Here is an 18,121-nt window from a genome sequence, read left to right on the forward strand (position 1 = left end):
ATGCTTGAACAGTCCACTTAAAAACGGTTAAGATGACAAATAATGTCACAGCTTATTTGTTTTTATTGAGACGTTGTATTTTTACAGCAGATAAAGGTTCACAGTGAAGTTGAGGGGTGGGCATAGTTTCCCTAGAGCTGTCACCCTCCCACACGTGGGCTCCCCTCACCCACACCCCTCAGCAGATGGTCCATTTACCAAAGAGAAAGCCCGTCGACTTGCAGCCGCTAAAGCCCATAGCCTAAAGGGTGCTGTGCCCTTGGGGGCCGTGTTCCTGCCAGAGCTGCCATGTGTCTACCGTTCCGATGGGACAGCACAACCTCTGTCTCCTGGTGTCGCTTTTTCACGCGGCTTTGGCATGTGGATCCCAGCACGGTGCTGCTCTGACCAGCGCCTGGGGAAGCCCCGTCAGTGCGTGTCCAGGCAGTAGAGCAGCAGAGCAAGAGTGAGGATGAGACGGTGCAGCTTAGATACAGGGGAAGAGAAACAGTGATTTTAACAGTGGGGCGGGGCTGTTCTCGGTGTGGACCCAGGTGAGCCGCAGGAGCCCTGAGTTAGTTCCTCGCCTCACTCTGGGGAAGGAGGGACATAAGTCCTTCCTGAGGAACTTTCAGAGGTGATTTTGATTATACCTGTGGCTTTGCTTTACCTGCAGGCCTTTGGGCTCAGCCTCTGGTCAGGCTTTCCCTGCAGCGTAGAGAAGGGAACTCTTCGATTTCTCGCTTTTAGCATCTGCACTGCTGTGGTGTACGTTTCAGTATTTCCTGTTGTCTGGGAGATCCTCTTTTGCCATCTCGACCTCCATAGCAGGCCTGTCCCTCCTGCATTCTGGCCAAGCTTGCTCTGCCTGCGCTGCCCCTGTGCAGCCTGCGCGGTGAGGACGTAGTCACTTGCGGGTCACCATCGTCACTCAGTTTTTCTTGCTCACTAAAGATGAAACCCAAACAGCAGCATCTCCCTCGCTGCAACCGTGTCTTGCTTCTCTCAGTTCCAGAGTCGTGTCAGGGCATCTTCCCACTCTCCTCTTGGGGTGCTCCCTGACCACAGCTTCCGGGACAGCGCCCCATGAGCATGCCTGTGTGCCCTCCTGCCAGCCAACCAGCAGCAGACTGAAGACCACTGTTCCATCCTCAAATCTCAGTACACTGACAACTGATTCAAAAAATTAAAATTAAAAGCAAGAAATAGCAGCTATGGGAGGGTTGGCCATTTTCCTGTAAGAGCAAATCAAACCTTATCTAAGAAATTAGAAACAATTGAAGTGGTTTTTATAATATCTTAACTGGTGCTGTCTCATGATCAGATCAAAACACCCCCAAAATTTGAAAACCACAGAATTCAGCTTATTAGTGTGTTCCCTCGGGTTTTACGGCTTTCTGTGGATGTGGCTTACGCAGCACCCAGGGCCTCTGCAGTGCCAGGGACCCTCGAGCAAGTGCCTTTTCTTGGAAGGGACTCAGGGTGTGGCCGCTGTCCTCTTAAATGTCTGTGCTGCCCAGTGACCGTGTGACCTGGGGCCCTGGAAAGGGGCGGAGTGACAGGTGGGTGTGGTGCAGGGCGAGGAGGTTCTAGACCCTATCCTATGTCCAACTCAGAGTCGTGTTGAGAGACAGCAGGGAGGCCTGGAGGGCATCGTGTTCTGGGCAAGTCATCCCCCAGGCTCCCTTCCCAAGCCTGTGGTGGGTCTTGCTGACAGCAGAGCACCCTGGCTCCCAGTGGGCAGCTGCACGTCCTGTGCCGGCTCACTGCTCCTTGCCCGCTGTGGGGCTGCTGCTGCCCTCACTGTCCAAGGCTTAGCCCTGCTACCACTCCATCCTTGAGATGCCCCATGCTCTGCATCCTGGCGTTCCTCCCCAGGAGTTCAGGCTCAAACCTGCCTGCTGGCGGTGGGCAGGCAGCAGGACTTCCGGCAGGGACCCTTCAGCGTGTGTCTCCTGCCCAGGTCCTTCCCCTCCCTGCCTTCCCAACTTTAAAAGTTCTGCTAATGATGCAGTGATGAGAATCACAGTTTAGAATTTTAGGGGATTTTAGGGGACTGAGGATGTCCTTGCAGCTCCTCTCAGGAGCCTTCTGATGGTGACTGTGTTGGGGGATCTTCATGAACATAGGGAGTGAGGACCTGATGGTCCCAGGACACTTGACGCCAATGCTAATAAGTCCCTTCCTGTTGCTCCCTGTGTGCCCTGTGAGCAGGTGCTTCTCCATCTGCGTTAGAGCCGCTGCTCCTTTGCCCTGGACAGGACACTGAGTGCCATGTCATTTTGCTGCTCTCAGATGTCTTATGTCATCTGTTCCCCAGGCTGCCAGCACACCACTGAACCCTTTAAGTTTCCAGTGTGAGTTTGTGAAGCTCAGGATTGACCTCCTGCAAGCCTTCTCTCAGCTCATCTGCACGTGTAACAGCTTGAAGACCAGCCCCCCGCCTGCCATCGCCACCACGATTGCCATGACCTTGGGGAACGACCTTCAGCGCTGTGGTCGCATCTCCAACCAGGTGCGACCGAACTTTCTTTTCTGTGCAGTTTTTCCTTCCATTTTAGAGGTTTTTGAGATTAATTGTGAGATGAAAAATTCTGAAATTTAAAACTCTCCTGTTTGACTCATGGACAGGAAACACCAAAGGCTTATTAAGTCATCTGACTTGCCCAAAATAGGCCGATGCTGTTAGGACAGCAAAATGATCAATGATGTCTCAGTAGATGCTACAGATTTGTGTAACAAGAAAGGACATGCATTGTAGAGAGACTCAGGGATATTTACAGCTCAGCAGTTACTGTCATGCCTCATGAAGCAGCTGAGCATGATGTTCCCATGTGTCGCACACGTGATTATTCTGCGCACACTTACTGGCTCCTTTCCACCTTTGTTAATTTTATCTAACAAGGCTTATAAAAATGAATGTAATGGAAATTTTAAAAGTTGAAATACTTTTTGCATTTTTCTGTCTGAAGGTGGAGTTTCTACATGTTGATTTTTGTGTTGCTTGTACTGTAATGATGGCCTGTCTGCTTATCATCATGGACCTTTTTCCTTTGTTTTCAGATGAAACAGTCCATGGAAGAGTTCCGGAACCTTGCTTCCCGATACGGGGATCTTTATCAGGCATCTTTTGATGCTGACTCTGCAACTTTGAGGAATGTCGAGCTGTATCCTAAGCTTGCCCTGGGACTTCCTGTTCTTTGGAAACAGTCTCTTAAAGTGTGTGCAGTCTCTGGAGGCTCCTGCCCCTCAAGCCTGGCTTGGGAACCTCGGGGCTACCGTCTCTCAGACCATGGTAGCCAATGTTTTTAACTTTTTTCAGTAAAGCCCCTTTATATGCGACAGATCAGATGGCTAACTCCCACACCTGTTACCTAGTCCCTTCCCATGGCTGGGATGTTCCCTGCCTCCAAGGTGCCCTTCCTAAAACAGAGTTTGAGAATCAGTATCACAGACGATATAGACCCCTGGAAGGGAAAGACAGAGCCTGGGACCTTCTGTCTTGATAGTGTGGTGGCTCTCGTTACCACACGACGGCCCTCGTTCTCACTCCAGACCAGTCTGTTCTCCTGTGTGACCTTAGCCTGAGTCCAGACAGCAGCAGAGCTGCTTGCTGATATCCCACGCAATCGAAGCCCTGATTTTGGATCCAGACTCAGTAAGGTATTTCTAATAATAGTTTGCCTTACAGAACGCTTTCAAATATGTTTTCTACCAACTCAGCACAGCACTGTCGTGGAAGCCTGGGCCTGGGGTCACGTAACTGAGGGATAAGATGTTGGTCTTTCTGACCTAGAAATGTTTTGAATTTGAACATTTTCTTCTTGTGTGTTACAGCTGACTTTTATATAAAAATGCTAATGAAGGAATTAAGCTTAAACTTGACATTTTTATTTCTTGGTTTTCTGAACAAAAAAAACTTTGTTTTGCTTTATTAAAATTATCCCCTCCCCCATTAACTGATGATTCAAAATGTCTTTTAAAAAGTGGTCTGTTTTCCCGTTAGAGTCTTCTGTTTTGTGGCAGCCATCTATAACTATCTTTAGCTTCTGGTGTGGTCAGGCCTGTGCTTCCAAAATCATCTTCCTCAGAGAGGACATCGTCTGTGAGAAGCATTTGGTTTTCTCCACCCTGAATCCTGGTTCCAGTCTTCTAGGGGGACACTGGGGTCCTGGCCTTCTGTCTTCAAGGGCCACCTGCCCAGGGCAGGCTGCTTGGCACATTTTCCACCATCTGATCAATCTTAGTATTTTCCCACATGTGAATTTTGACTTTTTGTTTATCCCACCCTCTGTGTTCATTTGCCCTAGACGTGAAGTGGCTTTATGGACTATTGCCTTTTCAAGTCTCAGGTCTTTTGTCTCAGGGCAAGGACAAGATTTATGCCTCCTGACAACCAGAGTGATTGAGGCTTAGTAATCTGAGGTCAGGTCTGGCTTCAATTCCAGCCTTTCTCTTACTACTTATGTGACAGAAGCCAAGTGACTTTACCTCTCCAGCCTCAGTTTTATCTGTAGAAGAGATGTACAGCTCCTCCTCCATTGTGTTAAGGTTAAACGAGACTGTAGAGTGTGCTTAACACCATTAGACGGTGAAATTCCTGTTTTGATGACTAGATGGGTTGACTGACTTTGGCTTCAGCTTCCAGGAGTGTGGGCCCACTGGAGCCGCCCCCGCCGACAGTGAGTATGAGCGGAGAATGATGTCTGTGTACAACCGCGTCTTGGAGGAGGTGGAATCTCTCGGCCGGAAGTACAGCCCCGTCTCTTACATGGCAAGTGGTGTTCTGTTATGCTGAGCTTTCACTGCGTGCAGGTGGGCATGTGTGTCTCCATCACTTGGTCAAGCGAGTTCGCCTCTCCTGTCTCCTCTAGTTTTCAAAGCTTCTGGGTGATCCTGCCATGCCCCCATGGCGGAGAACCCTTGCCTGGTGGGAGCAGAGAGAACTCATCCAGCCTCAGCTGCTGCCCACATTGGCGTGCTCTGGCAGAGGCTCGTTCTCCCTCAGTCGCCTCCCAAGGGGCCGGTTGCTCACCTCCCCGCACCCAGAGGCTCTCCCATGCGTCTGGCTATCCCCTGTGTCTGGGTGCACTCAGGACCCCCTAGCAAAACACTTAGTCTGGGCGACATAACCATGGACGTGAGTCCTCACAGCCTTGGAGGCTGGTGGCCCGCAGCTCCTGCCGCCTCACCATGTCCTCACATATTGAAAGAATGGTGACTGGTGGGGAGAGGACAGGTTACGCAAGACTGCGTCATTGTCACGCAGGAGAAAGATGGGGCGTGGATTAAGAGGGCTTGGAATTAGAGGAGAACAGGGGTGCAGGCTGGTGCAGCTGCTCGAGGTCAGGGCAGCATTCACTTGTGGAGGCAGGAGAGCGGCTGCTGGGAAAGACAGTCAAGGGCAATACTCGAGGGCTTGGTGGTGGTTTCTTAGAAGCAGCTGTGTAGGGTGGAGATATGGCCTCCAGGTTTTGGGCTGCCTGCCAAACACACGGTAGCTGAGCCTCTGCCCAGAGCAGGGGAGGCTTCAATGACCATGTGGCATCTGGGTAGTGGTGTGGACGAGTGGGGTGCCTGCCTGTGAATCCATCATGAGTGTGGGGGTTCTTTAAGTCTTGGGGGAAGGCAGTTGCCCATGAGGAGCATGGGCTGCCCTGCCCCAAAGGGATTTCATGGGAGAAGAGTGGAAGTGGGCACAGATGGGCAGAGCTGAAGTCCTCCGATGTGGCCTGACGGGTGTTGGCCTCCTGGCGGGACCCCTGCCCTCCTGTCTCTGACCTGAAGCCAGGAGGAGCAGGTTCTCCTGGTGCTTAGCCTCAGTGCCCGCCGTGAGCATCTGCCTGAGCACGGGCGCCTTGAGGACAGGCCCCACGTGTGGACCTCCTGTGGGCCGCTGGGAGGATGTGGATGAGGAGAGGGTGGCACTGACCACCCCAGGCTCTCAGTGTTCTGATAGCATTTTTGTTGTTTTAGTGGAGAAATAGAACACCCCCGCAGTGAGCGTGAGCTGACGAGGCCCGGCTCCATCCCCATGGCGATGGGGCTTGACTGCTGGTCCTTAGACTTCGTGTGGGTTTCTTGGGTGTGGCCTTTTCTCCAAGCTTATCAACTCGTGCTCAGTCCGTATTAGGCCTTTCGTGTATGGGTCTGCCCTTGGCCAAGTGGTCTTAAGAAACAAGTAAACCAAGGATCTTTGAACTCTTCAGGCCACGTCCCCCGACTTGAAGGATTCCCTTGCAGCCAGGCAGGCGTTTCCAAAGCTAGTGAAGCGCAGGAACCTGGTTTAGAAATCCGGGGTCTCAATCCCTGGAGTTGGGCGCTGTGGACATGCTTAACCTGATTCCATGACAGGTCCCCGTTGTTCAAGCCACCGCGTGGGGTGGGTGAAAGGAGCAGCCCAGAGCTGGCGGCCCAGGTGGCGTACGGCTCCGCTCTGGCTTCTCTCCTTCCTCTTTCTCACACTTTGCCATCTGCCTGGGCTGCATGTGAGCACCCCAAGTGCTTATGTAATAATACGTCCGGTAACTGAGCTCTGTAGCAGTGAAAACTGGCCCATTGCTTAGCCTTGAGGAAAGGGAATTTCCTCCCTTCTCTTCCTTACTCTGTATGAACAGTCTTTACCATAAAGTCAGATGCTGTGATTGTGCTCTAGATGGAAATGATTTGGCAAGTGGGCACCACTCTGGGTGCTCTGCCGGTTCCTGTGGTAGGTGCCAAGTTGCAATCATGTGTGAGCTTTTGTCATTCTTAGAGTTCTTGAGAGAACCATTTATTGATGAAATTTGGAGGTTTATTTTCATTTGATTGTGTTTTCTTTTCCCCCAGCACACAGCTTGCCTGTGCAACGCCATCATTGCTTTGTTGAAAGTTCCTCTTTCATTTCAAAGATATTTTTTCCAGAAACTGCAATCTACCAGCATCAAGGTAATATAAGCCCTCTAAGATTAATGTAGATTAAAACTCCATGTCTCCTGAGTCTAGAGGGGGACTGCACTCTGCTTCAGGGTCTTACTTTTGGGTCTTGCTGAGGCTGACAGCACGTAGTTGTGAACTTCCCCTCCCAGTACAAGAGTTTGGTGAGGGAAATGGGACTTGGAGCTCACCCTCCCTCCCTCCTCAGCCAGCTTGGCACACAGGCCATGCAGCACTGGCTTCAGCTCAGGGGCCAGCTACGTAGCCCACAGGCCTCCAAAGCCAAGTCCTTATCTGACTAGCCTGTTCACACCCTACATAGAATCAAAGTGGTCCAGTCCTAGCTCTGAAGAACTTTTGTCTTTAATGCTGAAGAGCTAACTGAAGAGGAGTTATTGCTGTTGGAAAAGTCATGACGCGTTTTTTGCAACACACAGCACTAGTTAGTTCATTTTTGGAAGTCCTGGGGCCATCCACACTTATGTTATTGCTGCTCACTTGACAGTTGACACTTCTGGTTTCGTTCTAAATAAAAATTGAGGGATTTGGTTGTGTTTTAGAGATTCTACAGTTGAAGATGGAAGCCCAAACTGCACTTTCACCATATTTTACTCTTTTATTTCTGGAAAGGGAAGACCGTGCATCAAGCTTGTGAAAGCTGCGCAGTTTGCTACAGTGGTGGTTCACAAAACTCATGCTCCTCAGAGACACTCCTCGGTCGGGGAGACCCACTGAGGTCAATGATGACAAAATAAAGGCCTAGATCGAGTCAAACCCACATTACCCTGTACAAGAGATTGCAGAAACATTGACCATCCGTCACCCAAGTGTTCATGACCCCCTGAAATAGCTGGGGTGTGTAAGCAAGCTTGATATTTGGGTTCCTCGTGAACTCATAGTTCACTTGGCGGCACCTGCAGTATACTCACTAAATGTGAGGAAAATGCTCCTTTCTTGAAACAACTGATAACTGGTGATAAGGCGTGGGTTGTTCACAACACTGGTGCGCAAACCGTCTTGGTCCCAACCTGATAGTTCCCGTCAAACGACATCGAAAGCAGACGTTCCTCAGAGGAAGGTCATGCTCTCACTGTGGTGGGATTCTAAAGGTGCTGTGGTTTTCTAGCTCCTGCCAAGGAACCAAGTAATTCGGATGTGGACTGTTGGCAGTTGCATAGTTTGAACGATTCCATCATCCAGAAACATCCAGAGCTTGTTAATCACAAAGAAGTTATGTTCCAGCATGACATGACGAGACCACACACAAGTCTGATCACCTGTCCGAAGCTACTGGAGCTTGGGTGGGACGTATTGCCACCTCCCCGATGCTCGCCTGACCTTGGCTGCCAGCCTGCCCCTTGTTTCACTCTCTTCAGAACTCCTTGCGCAGCATAACGTTCAGTTAAGATGAGGCTGTAAATCAGCACCTCGTTCAGTTTTTTGCCGATTAAGATGGGCCCTTCTATGAACGAGGAATGATGGAGCACACTGAGAGATGGCAAAAGGTTACTGAACAAAACGGGCACTGTATTATTATTGATCTTGTTCTTCATATAACTAAGTGACCTTTGAAAACCAACAAACACGTCATGACTTTTCCAACAACCCCATATTTCAAAATCTTATGCCACTCAAAAGTCAGAAGCTACTTTTAGAATTATGGGGATGGGAGGTTGTCACTTTGGACGTCTCTGGAGAGTCCCTGACATAGGTGTCTGCCTGCTCTGTTGCATCCCACTTAAATGCTTCAGGTCGCAAAGAGCAAAGCATTTTATTTCTTAGGGCCACAGAGGACTGGCCATCTGGACACACAGGCCTGGAGTGGGAAGTCTTCAGAGCTGACAGTCCAGTGACTCGCCATTATCAGCATGACCCAGCTGCTTCCATGTTCTGTTTAGGAAGACTGGAGTTTTCTGAAATGGGGATTATTTGGGATTTTTAATACCTTAAAAGGAAAACCAGTAAGAGGTTAAAAATGTTACGTGGTTCATTTGTGGACATGAAGTTATATGCATTCCTGGCATTTAAAGTTTATTTGCACGTGACTTTAATCTATTTAAAATTACCTATGATCAGAGAAACAGCAGTTGGACGTGAGCATTTACATAGTGTGTTTCCCTGCTGGATGGAGGGTGGGGGAGGGGGGCCATGTCAGACACTCCCCCCCAGCCCCACAGCTGGGAGAGCGTGTCTTTGCTTTTAGAGGTATGGGAGTATTAAAAGGTCCGTGTGTGGCATGTGGGTGTCTGTGGAGGGGCATGGGGGCTGGGGGGCACGTGAGCGTGATGTGACATCAGCCTGTAAGCAGTGGTCAGCTCAGCCATGATTGTTGGCAGGAGGCCTGTCCCAGCTATCAGCATTTATGCTCCTGTCACTTTCCAGCTTGCACTGTCCCCATCCCCCCGGAACCCGGCTGAGCCCATCGCTGTCCAGAACAACCAGCAGCTGGCACTAAAGGTGGAGGGCGTGGTTCAACATGGCGCCAAACCTGGGCTCTTCCGCAGAATCCAGTCTGTCTGCCTGAATGTTTCTTCCACTCTGCAGAGTAAATGTGGACCAGACTACAAGGTGGGTCAAGACAGGCAGGCTGTGCCACCAAGTACCGGCTCCCTGATGGGCATTTTCTGGGCTGAGTATGTTGCACTACCCCTTCCCAGGGAGCGGATGGACACCTGTTAGAAGCACACACTGGAATTGGGGGGCTGATACACACCATTGGCTTAGCCCTGCCTGAACCACTGGCGGTGGGGACAGGCAGCCTCCACTCCGGTGCCATTGCACGTTGGGTGAGAGGGAAGGCCAGCCAGGTCCCTGGCCTTGAACCTCTAAATTGAACTTTGCCTCCCTGCCGCAGCTCGTGTACGCAGAACCTACCGTGGCAGCTGGTGGAGGGAGGAGCCCCCAATGCTCCCTGGGCCAGGCCCTCTTCTAGCCCTGAAATTCACCAACCAGTAGGATTCTCTTCCCCCTAGGGATCGCCTAAAGGGACACATCAGGAGTGGGGGATCAACGTCTCCCCAGCCCCTTGCCCCTAAATCACACGTCTTAATTTATTCTGTTTTAGGTAAATTTTAGCATTTTCCAAAAGTCCATAGTGTTAACACACTGTGGTCAAGTAGAGTAAAACCCTTCCTGAGGGTAGAGGTTTGCTGCTCTGAGATGACGTGGGGTGCCCAGACTCAAGCACCCTTCTTTGCCCAGAAGCAGCCTCTAGATCGTGTCCTTTAGCCCCCAGAGCGCAGACACAGGAGTCTCTCTCCTTCCGCCGTCTCTCCTTATGGTTTGTTCACAGTGGAGGCAACAGAGGAGCATGGACAGAGTTGCGTGGACAGTTGGTCAGATGTCCAGACTGGTTCTGTCCAGGTGTAACGTGGGCAGCGGGGGCTGAGGTCTGCAGCGAGGAAAGGGGTGTCATGGAGGACATAACACGGGGGTGCGACTTTCACTGGCTCAGCTAATAGCCAGGGCAGTTGTGCATCAGTCATTGTTAATTCCTTTACCTCCTGACGCTCTGGCCCTCTCGCCCACTCTCAGGGATGCGCCTTCTCTCTTCTCCCCTCCCATGATGCATGTGCGGTGCCATCTGTGGCCCCAGTGAGCAGCTGGGGATGGTTGTGAGATTCATCTGCCATGGCGGTGACATCTGGCCTGTCTCCATGTCCCAGGAGACGGCAGCTCCTTGCTCCTCACCTGGCGCATGAGAGAACGTGGCCGGGGTCCTCTTGGCCCCTCGGCTTCATGATTCCCATTTTCTGGGGCTTTCAGATGGTGCCACCTGGGCTTGCCTCTCCTGAGGCTGTGACTCGGGTCCAGAAACCACCAGAGTAGGTCACGTGGCCTAGCTGTTCAGTGGGTGGCACAGCGCATCTCAGCTGCACATTGGTCAGGCGGCCTTGGCTTGCGGCTCCTCCTCCCAAGGTAGCTGTTGTTGGTGAGACGTGTTCTCGGGGGAATAAAGCCCTGCAGAGGCTGAGCACGCAGACACACCTGAGAAAGGTCTGTAGTCGGATCCCAAGCTGGTGGGGCTTCGTGTTGCAGGTAGATATCTCGGGGGGGGGGGGGGGGGCTGCCGGGAAGTTGATGACTAGCAGAGGGTCCATTTCCCTGAATGGACCCCTAGATTGGAGGCCCCTGTGCTCTGCAGCCTCCCTTCTGACATGTAACCTGGGCCCGGGTGAGGGGTGCTGGCAGCCTTCACTCTGCTCCGTGGAGGACAGAGGCCCTAGTGTCCTGCAGGATAAATGGGTGGAGCCGCCAGTCTGTACCACAAACATGCTGTGTGCTGGCCTTGACGGGGTGCGGGCTGCGCTTGGGGTGCTCTGGAGTCTGCTTGTCAGGGAGGAGTGTCCGCATGTGACATGATGCAAAGTCGGACTGGCACACTGGAAGAAGTCCGTCTTAGGTTGCTTGGTGCAGTGTTCCTTTTTCAATCTCCTAGATTTTAAACTGCCTGTAACAGACAGTTTCTTCTGAATTTCTCTACACAGATGTGAGAGAGAGGCAGGGTTGGTGTTAGTGCCCAGGAAGCAGTAGGGAAGGCAGTATTTCTCTGCCCCTGGGCCTGAGGTTGCACTGATACTGAGCAGGTTGATAGAATAAGTGTGGATGCATCAAAATTGCAGGCAGACTGGAGAGGTGGCCAGGGCAGCAGCTTGTGGCTTTGACACAAAGGGTCACTTTGTGAGGAAATGAGGAGACAGGTCAGGGCTCTGGGGAAGTGAGCAGGGGGTGGTGGGGAGACCCGTGGGTGAGCAGCTGTTTTCAGGGGTCATCTCAGTGCCCATCCCTGGCTCAGGTGAGAGGGAAGACCCCTCTTCCTGGGAAATTGTGTGGCCTACTTTAGGGGAAGGGAGAGCCAGACCCTCCTGCATCTGCTCTTTCTCAAGTGCCTTTAGCTCAAAATAATTGTGCCACAGCAGCATACTTGGGAGTGGGGGTGCCTCCTTCATGGGGGGAAAGGTGGTAGGTGAAGGGGTGAGGAGGTGTGGGGCAACCTGGCTTGGTGACCGGTGGTCTGGGCCCTGGAAATCCACCTGGCTCAGCTTCCAGTTCCGCCTCCTGCCAGCTGCGTGACCACCTTCACACCTCCTCTCCTCATCTGTAAGGAAAGGGTAGGAAGCACTGCCTCAGGGTCAGCATGCAGCCCCAGCTGACCAGCCTTGTCACGACCCACAGATGCCCCTCGACAATGTGGCCAACGAGATGGAGCAGAGGGTGGAGCCCCACAACGACTACTTCAGCACTCAGTTTCTGCTCAACTTTGCTGTCCTTGGGACGCATGCCGTCACGGTGGAATCCTCTGTGAGAGACGCCAACGGTACCATCTGGAAGACCGGCCCCAGGACCACCGTCTTTGTGAAGTCGCTGGAGGACCCCTACTCCCAGCAGCTCCGCCTGCAGCAGCAGCAGGCCCAGCAGCCCACGCAGCCGCAGCCGCGCACTGCCTACACTCGCTTCTAGCCACCATGTTCTCTGGTTCCTGTGGGGTGATGGGCTGGGAAACGGAGCTCTCTTGGTAATTTATTTTGAGAAATAGCTGGGTTCCTAGCAGAAATGTTTGTTTCCTTGTTCTTAAACCCAGCTCACTGGCCTTGCGTACCCGGCATTTCTGTGGTCGTGTTGTTCCTGCTGAGTCTTTCCATTCGAGGAGCCTCACAGACTTGGGAATGCCCAGCGGAGCTCTGTCTGCTGCTCCACCTGCCAGAGCCTCTTGCCTCCTGACACAGGCCTCTGGCCACAGCACCCCTTGGATTCCACCTGGGGGGCACAGAGCTGCCGTGGCCTCCTAGGCCCGAGCTTGGGGTCTGGTAGGGTGGAGACACCCACAGTGCTGCTTGGACCACTTACCTGTCTCTTCTGCACCAGCTTCGTTTATTGTTTTAGTATTTAATTGACCTGAAAGGCAGCTAATAGTTCCATGGACAGGTTAGACGTTAATCATTTGTTTTCCCTACTGTGTGAGTGACTGTGTGTAATGCAGACTTTACATTGTTTCTAAGGGTGAAAAAAATTCACTCCTGTCTAATGTTTCGCTCGTGTTTTGACCCAGGACAGCAGGCCTTTCCCTTGGCAGCTCTGGTTTGGCATGTTATGTAATGCGGGCTGCTTTGTCTGGAAACAGCAGCCCTAGGCACAGCCTTGCTATTGGGGTGCTCAGGATAGACATTTCCCGCTTGACCAGAAACCCCTTCTAGACCTGGGTGCTGGTGAAGTCATCGCATGGTATCGGTGACGGCGCTCGCTGGCCTCACACGTTCCCTGGATGGAACTTAATGGCGCTCCTGCTTTGGGCCCCTCCCAGCTGTGGCCACACGTCTCATATCCGAGGGCAGAGACCCGCAGACCCTGAGGCGACTGGGGCAGGAGCAGCTCCTCACAGAAGACAGTAGTCTCCAGAAGTTTCCTTTTGAAATAAATGTTTCTTTGTCAATGTTTTGCCACTTTCTCTTCAAAGTTGACGTGGGCACAAAGGGGTGGTAGAGTTTAGAGGAGAAACATTTTTTTCTTCCCATGTGGCTTCTAGTGAGGAGTGGCAGGCAACTGGGGTCCTACAGGGTTGCTTGTCTTCATGTGCTCTCCTCAGCACTGCACCATCTCCTACCAGCAACCAGAACACCCTCCACACCCGGAGACGTCTCGGACACAGCCTGTGTGTGCCCTGTCCTCCCGGATGTGCCCATCCTGCTGGCGTCTGGGCATGTGTGCTCCCGGAGGATTGTCAGTGAGTCCTCGACCCCTTGGCCAGGCGTGGAAAGAGCTAAGTCAGGCCTTGAGGTCCACTGTGGTGCTGATGGGTTGGCTCCAGACCTGGGGCTTCTCTGCCCTCACTCCCCTGTCTGTTAAGTGACCAGACCAGACTGAACGAGGGCTCATGCTGCTGAGTAATTGTCTGGTGACTGAAAGACAAAAGACCAAAAGGTTCTCAGGGACCTGGAGAGACTTTCTTAATTGACTGTTTTCAGAATGAAATCTTGTGCCAATGTCCGGTTTCTGGGGCTATTTCAAGGTAGAATTCTCCAGAAAAGAAACATGTCTCGTAGCTTCCAGTTCCCCTAATTACCTTTGAGACCTTTCCAAGTTTTATGTTCTTCACACGCAGGCTGCTGCTCTGGGGTTGTAAGACCTGCCTTGGTGGCACTAGCGTCCTTGGTGCCTTCTTGGAAAGGATGACTCTAGTGCAAACAGCTGAGGAGTTCAAGCATGAACCAGCTCTGAAGTGAAACAGCATTTCACTGCATTCTTTCTGCTCCACCCAGGGTCAGAGCGCTGACATTTGGTGTAAGGCCTCCATTTCGGGCCTTCACTCTTAAATAATTATTTCAGTGACTGTGTTTATAATTTCAACTTGGATGCGTGAAAAGAAAATACAGTACTAGTCAAGGAAGGATGCAAGGAAGAAACATACTGACATGAACTGAGTGTGTCCCCCGACAGTGGAGGGCTCAGCCTTGCTAGAAGACGCGGCAATTTCTGGGTGTAGTGACCGGAGAGCAGGTGGCCCGGCACCTGTGGCCACGCTGCCTGGCTGTGGCTGTGGGCAGGCTCCTTACTCTTGCTGTCTTAGTGCTTGGGGCAGGGGCTTAGGTGAGTTAATATGCAGTCAGCATGTGCAAGGCCCTTGGAGGGCCAGCCTCACTTACAGCGACAGTTGATTGCTCGCCTTGGTGGTTGCGGTGTTCCTGGGGGTGATGGGGTGTCTCTGGAGGTGAAGGAAGCTGAGAGCCTGGAAGGGTCTCTGAGCAAGTACATCTGGACTCTGTCCTGGGCAACTCATACCCCCGCCCCATGCTGGCCTGGAGGCTCAGCTGACCCCACAGGCTCTGAACCCCATCAGCAGCATTTGTGTGGGCAGAAATCAGGGAACCCGCACAGATTTCTGGGGCCCTGGCCCATGGCACCGCTAGTGAGGGCACAATTTTATTATTTTTTTTTTTTTTTTTTTAAATAAATCATTTTTTTTTTTTTTTTTTAAGATTTATTTATTTATTTATACAAGCACTGGGTACAGTCAGAAGCGCGGGAGGGTGAGAGAATTCACCAGAGCCAGAGCGGGAATCAAATCAGGCAGAAAGACTGAAGTACACTGCTGAGGGGAGCAGCGGGCGGCAGGAGAGGTCTGCGCGCCATGTGGGACCCTCCTCCGGTGGCCGGGGAGCAGCCGGGGATTGAACCGGCGCTGCAGAGGCTCCGGGCAGCTTCGCAACCGGGCGCTCAACCGCTGCGGAGGGCACAATTTTAAAAACAGGTGACCTTTATATTCCTGCACAGCTATTTGGTAAACACACAGCGTGCTGGCTATGGGCACACGGGCATGGACGGGGATGGACACGCTGCTCAACCCACAGCCACCCCTTGTTTGGCACAGACCCAGAAGGGGAGCCTTGGACCAATCCCCCAACCTTGAGTGCTAGGGGGGACTGAGCTTCCTTGGTGCTTTCCCTGTGAGGAAAGGCGCGGGCTTGGGTAGTACCGGCTAGGACAGCCAGCACTGTGAGGCCTTTGGGACAGGCCTGAGCACCGCCCATCACTGCAGCACGCTTTTCCTCATCTCCCTCCTCAGCCCGCTTGGAGATCAGGACCTCCTGCTTGAGCCCTTGGGCAGGGGCTCCCATCAAAACACTGGCCCAGACCCGACACGTGGGCGCCGATGCCCACCAGCCTGCCCTGCGCTATCCATGCCGACCTGCCATGATTGTGCCGCATGAGTACCCAACTCACCTGTGACCCTCAGACTTGGCACAGGGTGCTGCAGTCACCATGTCCCATTAGTGGGGACGCACAGCCCCCTCGGCTGCGCCCACATCGCCCCCAGCTGGACCCTGGGTCTTGGTTTCCCCATCTATGCCGCGGGGCCGCCCCCGTCCTGTCAAAGCACGAAGATGAACTAGAACAGCCGACCTAGGCCTGCTGTGGGCCAGGGGCCTCCCAGATGTCGGCAGCTGTCTGCCTCGGAGTGGCCAGGTGGGCTGCAGCCCAGGACAGCAGGGAAGAAATGTGATCCTCAAGAAACTGATATCAGGTCACTTCCACTTTGAAAATGTGATTTGAGATGCTAAAGGGACAGAAATTTCTGGGGGTTGGCAGGGGAGATTTCTGACTCTCAGGCCTTAGTCCCAGGCTTGAGCCCCTGAGGGAGAAGGTGGCTCAGTGTGGGGAGCCCCAGCCCTGGCTTCCCTGTCCGCCTTCTGAGCTGTGACGGTGCCACCTGTGGGCCCACATCCCCAGTGATTCAGAGGCCCTCCTGACAAGGGCTTGGGGAGTTGCTCTCTCCCTCAACACGAACATGCAGCAAGGAGACTGCAAAGTGCTGGAGAAGTTGAGGCTGGGTGTGAGGAAGGACTCTGACAGCTGTGAGAATCAAGTGCCAGAGAAAGGAGGTGTCGGCTGTGGAAACGCCTCTGGCCTCTACTGGTGAGGGTCAGCCACGGGAGGTGAGGGCGGGCGTGGGCCTCAGCGCCCCAGCCAGGGCTCTGCTGGGAGATAGGGTGTGGCCCTCTTCCCTATCAAACACCCTCAGAGAGAGAACTGGGTGGTGCAGCTGTGGATATAAATAACTCCTGCGTGACTGTGCCAGCAAGTGCCCACAACCAGGCCAGCAGGGAGGCAACCGAAGGGGGTGCCTCCAGGGCACCCCCAGCAGGGCCAGCAGCAGCTGAGAAAGTGGGAAGTGACAAGGTTAGGTCTTCTCTCACCTCCCCTGCGCCTGGCGTGTGAGATAGTGTCAGGCGGGTCGAGGAGCTGGCCTGCTTTTGAGGAAGGAGGCCTGTCTTCCGATGCTTCCTCCTCTGGTCCCACCCATCACCCTAATACAGGGCAGCAAGGGGCACTAAAACAGGTCAAGGACATGCCCAAATAGTTTGCCATTCACTGAGTTCTTCACCTGTGCGCACAATTACAAGACCACTCAGGCTCAGGGGACAACAACGATGGGATTTATTTAACAAGCCAGGGGAAAAAAGTTACTGAGGCTAAAAATGGCCTTTACCTCACCCGAAGCAGTGTCCAGTGTTTTTCAGTCCTAAAACTAAAGGAGCTAAGATGGCATCTTCCCGCCACTGTGGACACATGGCAACCAGACTATAGGCCAGGTTCTGACTCACGCAGCCAGCAGAAGACGCAACAGGAGATGTTCCCGGAGCTGCTGGGATGCCCCAGTGCAGCACCAGACAAACGACACTCAAGACAGCAGCTGCAGCGGCTGAACAACCCAACAGATGGCCACACCTCAGGCAGCTCAGCATGGCCCCAGCTCTGGGTCTTCACCTTCCCTGCCAGGCTGTACCAGCAGTGAGACCAAAAACAGTTTCAGTCACTTGGCCACTTGCAAAGCCTCTGAACTTGCCATCTCTGAGGTTGGCTGCTGGAGGCCTCTTCACGTTCAAAGGCCCCCAACAGCCTTCTGGAAGATGGGTGTGGTGGGGGCCGAAATCCACCGACCCCAAATGCTGAAGATGGAAAACCTCTGAATGGAGAAAACTAAATAAATCAGCTCCCCCTTCTGCAGGCCCTTATATTACTTATCCGCAGCGCCATTCCCAAAAATGAGATACTTTTTAGCATTTTCTCTGGGGCTATCTATCCTCCCCAGCAACCCACTCTAGGGGGCACCACCTGCAACAGTCTATGGCTTCAGCACAGCCACCTCTGTCTTCCTGGAAGATCCTGTTTTCCCAAGTTACCCCTCAGGGCCCAAACTGTTACTCCCACTGGGTTCAGCCTGAATTCACCCCATTGACAAGATGCTGTGCAGTGATCAGATGCCGGCCTGGCAGTCCCATTGTACCTCCCAGCAGACCCCGCTGGAGGTGGCCCCAGCATCCTGGGCACTCTCCGACAGACAAGAGGTAGCGTGTCCCCGACTCCTCCTGGCTTTCCAGGCATGTGCATCAGCCCCCACCCCATATGCCACACCATGGGGACCCACTGGGTTGCCTGGCCCCAGGGTCAGCACAAAGGTGGGTATGTTGTGGCTAGTATCCCTCTCCTATGAAGAGAAGACCCCCGCAGCCCACCCAATAGCCTCTGCGCGCTGACTGCCACCTAGTCCTGTCCCTTTGGGGAGCCCACTGACCACCGCTCACCTTGGGGATAGCAAGTTGTGCCCCTCTGCTCATCCTGAGCATGATGGTGGCCCTGTCCAAGGCTGGCCTCTGAGCATTGCACAGGTGGTGGGGCCAGGGACCAGGGCTCTTGAGAAAGTGACCAGAGGAATGCCCGCCGTGGATTC

The 18,121-nt window shown here is 53.0% G+C and overlaps 1 protein-coding gene across 4 annotated transcripts in view; it reads left to right on the forward strand.

Moving 5' to 3' along the window:
- The window catches only part of INTS7 (integrator complex subunit 7), a gene marked incomplete at both ends in the record, with an annotated part of 41,390 nt that extends 29,036 nt beyond the window's left edge, over positions 1-12,354 (forward strand). For 2 of the 4 annotated variants that reach the window (XM_084245022.1, XM_084245025.1), the window contains 7 exons: positions 2,300-2,494; positions 3,043-3,146; positions 3,574-3,642; positions 4,621-4,753; positions 6,808-6,906; positions 9,277-9,462; positions 12,070-12,354. In XM_084245022.1, coding sequence (XP_084101148.1) covers positions 2,300-2,494; positions 3,043-3,146; positions 3,574-3,642; positions 4,621-4,753; positions 6,808-6,906; positions 9,277-9,462; positions 12,070-12,354 — 1,071 coding nt within the window. Of the gene's footprint in view, positions 1-2,299; positions 2,495-3,042; positions 3,147-3,573; positions 3,643-4,620; positions 4,768-6,807; positions 6,907-9,276; positions 9,463-12,069 lie in introns of all 4 variants that reach the window. The other 2 variants (XM_084245024.1, XM_084245023.1) reach the window with 2 other exon arrangements.
- Positions 12,355-18,121: the final 5,767 nt, after the last annotated feature.

This window comes from Talpa europaea, assembly GCF_964194135.1.
Source record: "Talpa europaea genome assembly, chromosome: 10".
Classification (NCBI taxonomy): Eukaryota; Metazoa; Chordata; class Mammalia; order Eulipotyphla; family Talpidae; genus Talpa; species Talpa europaea.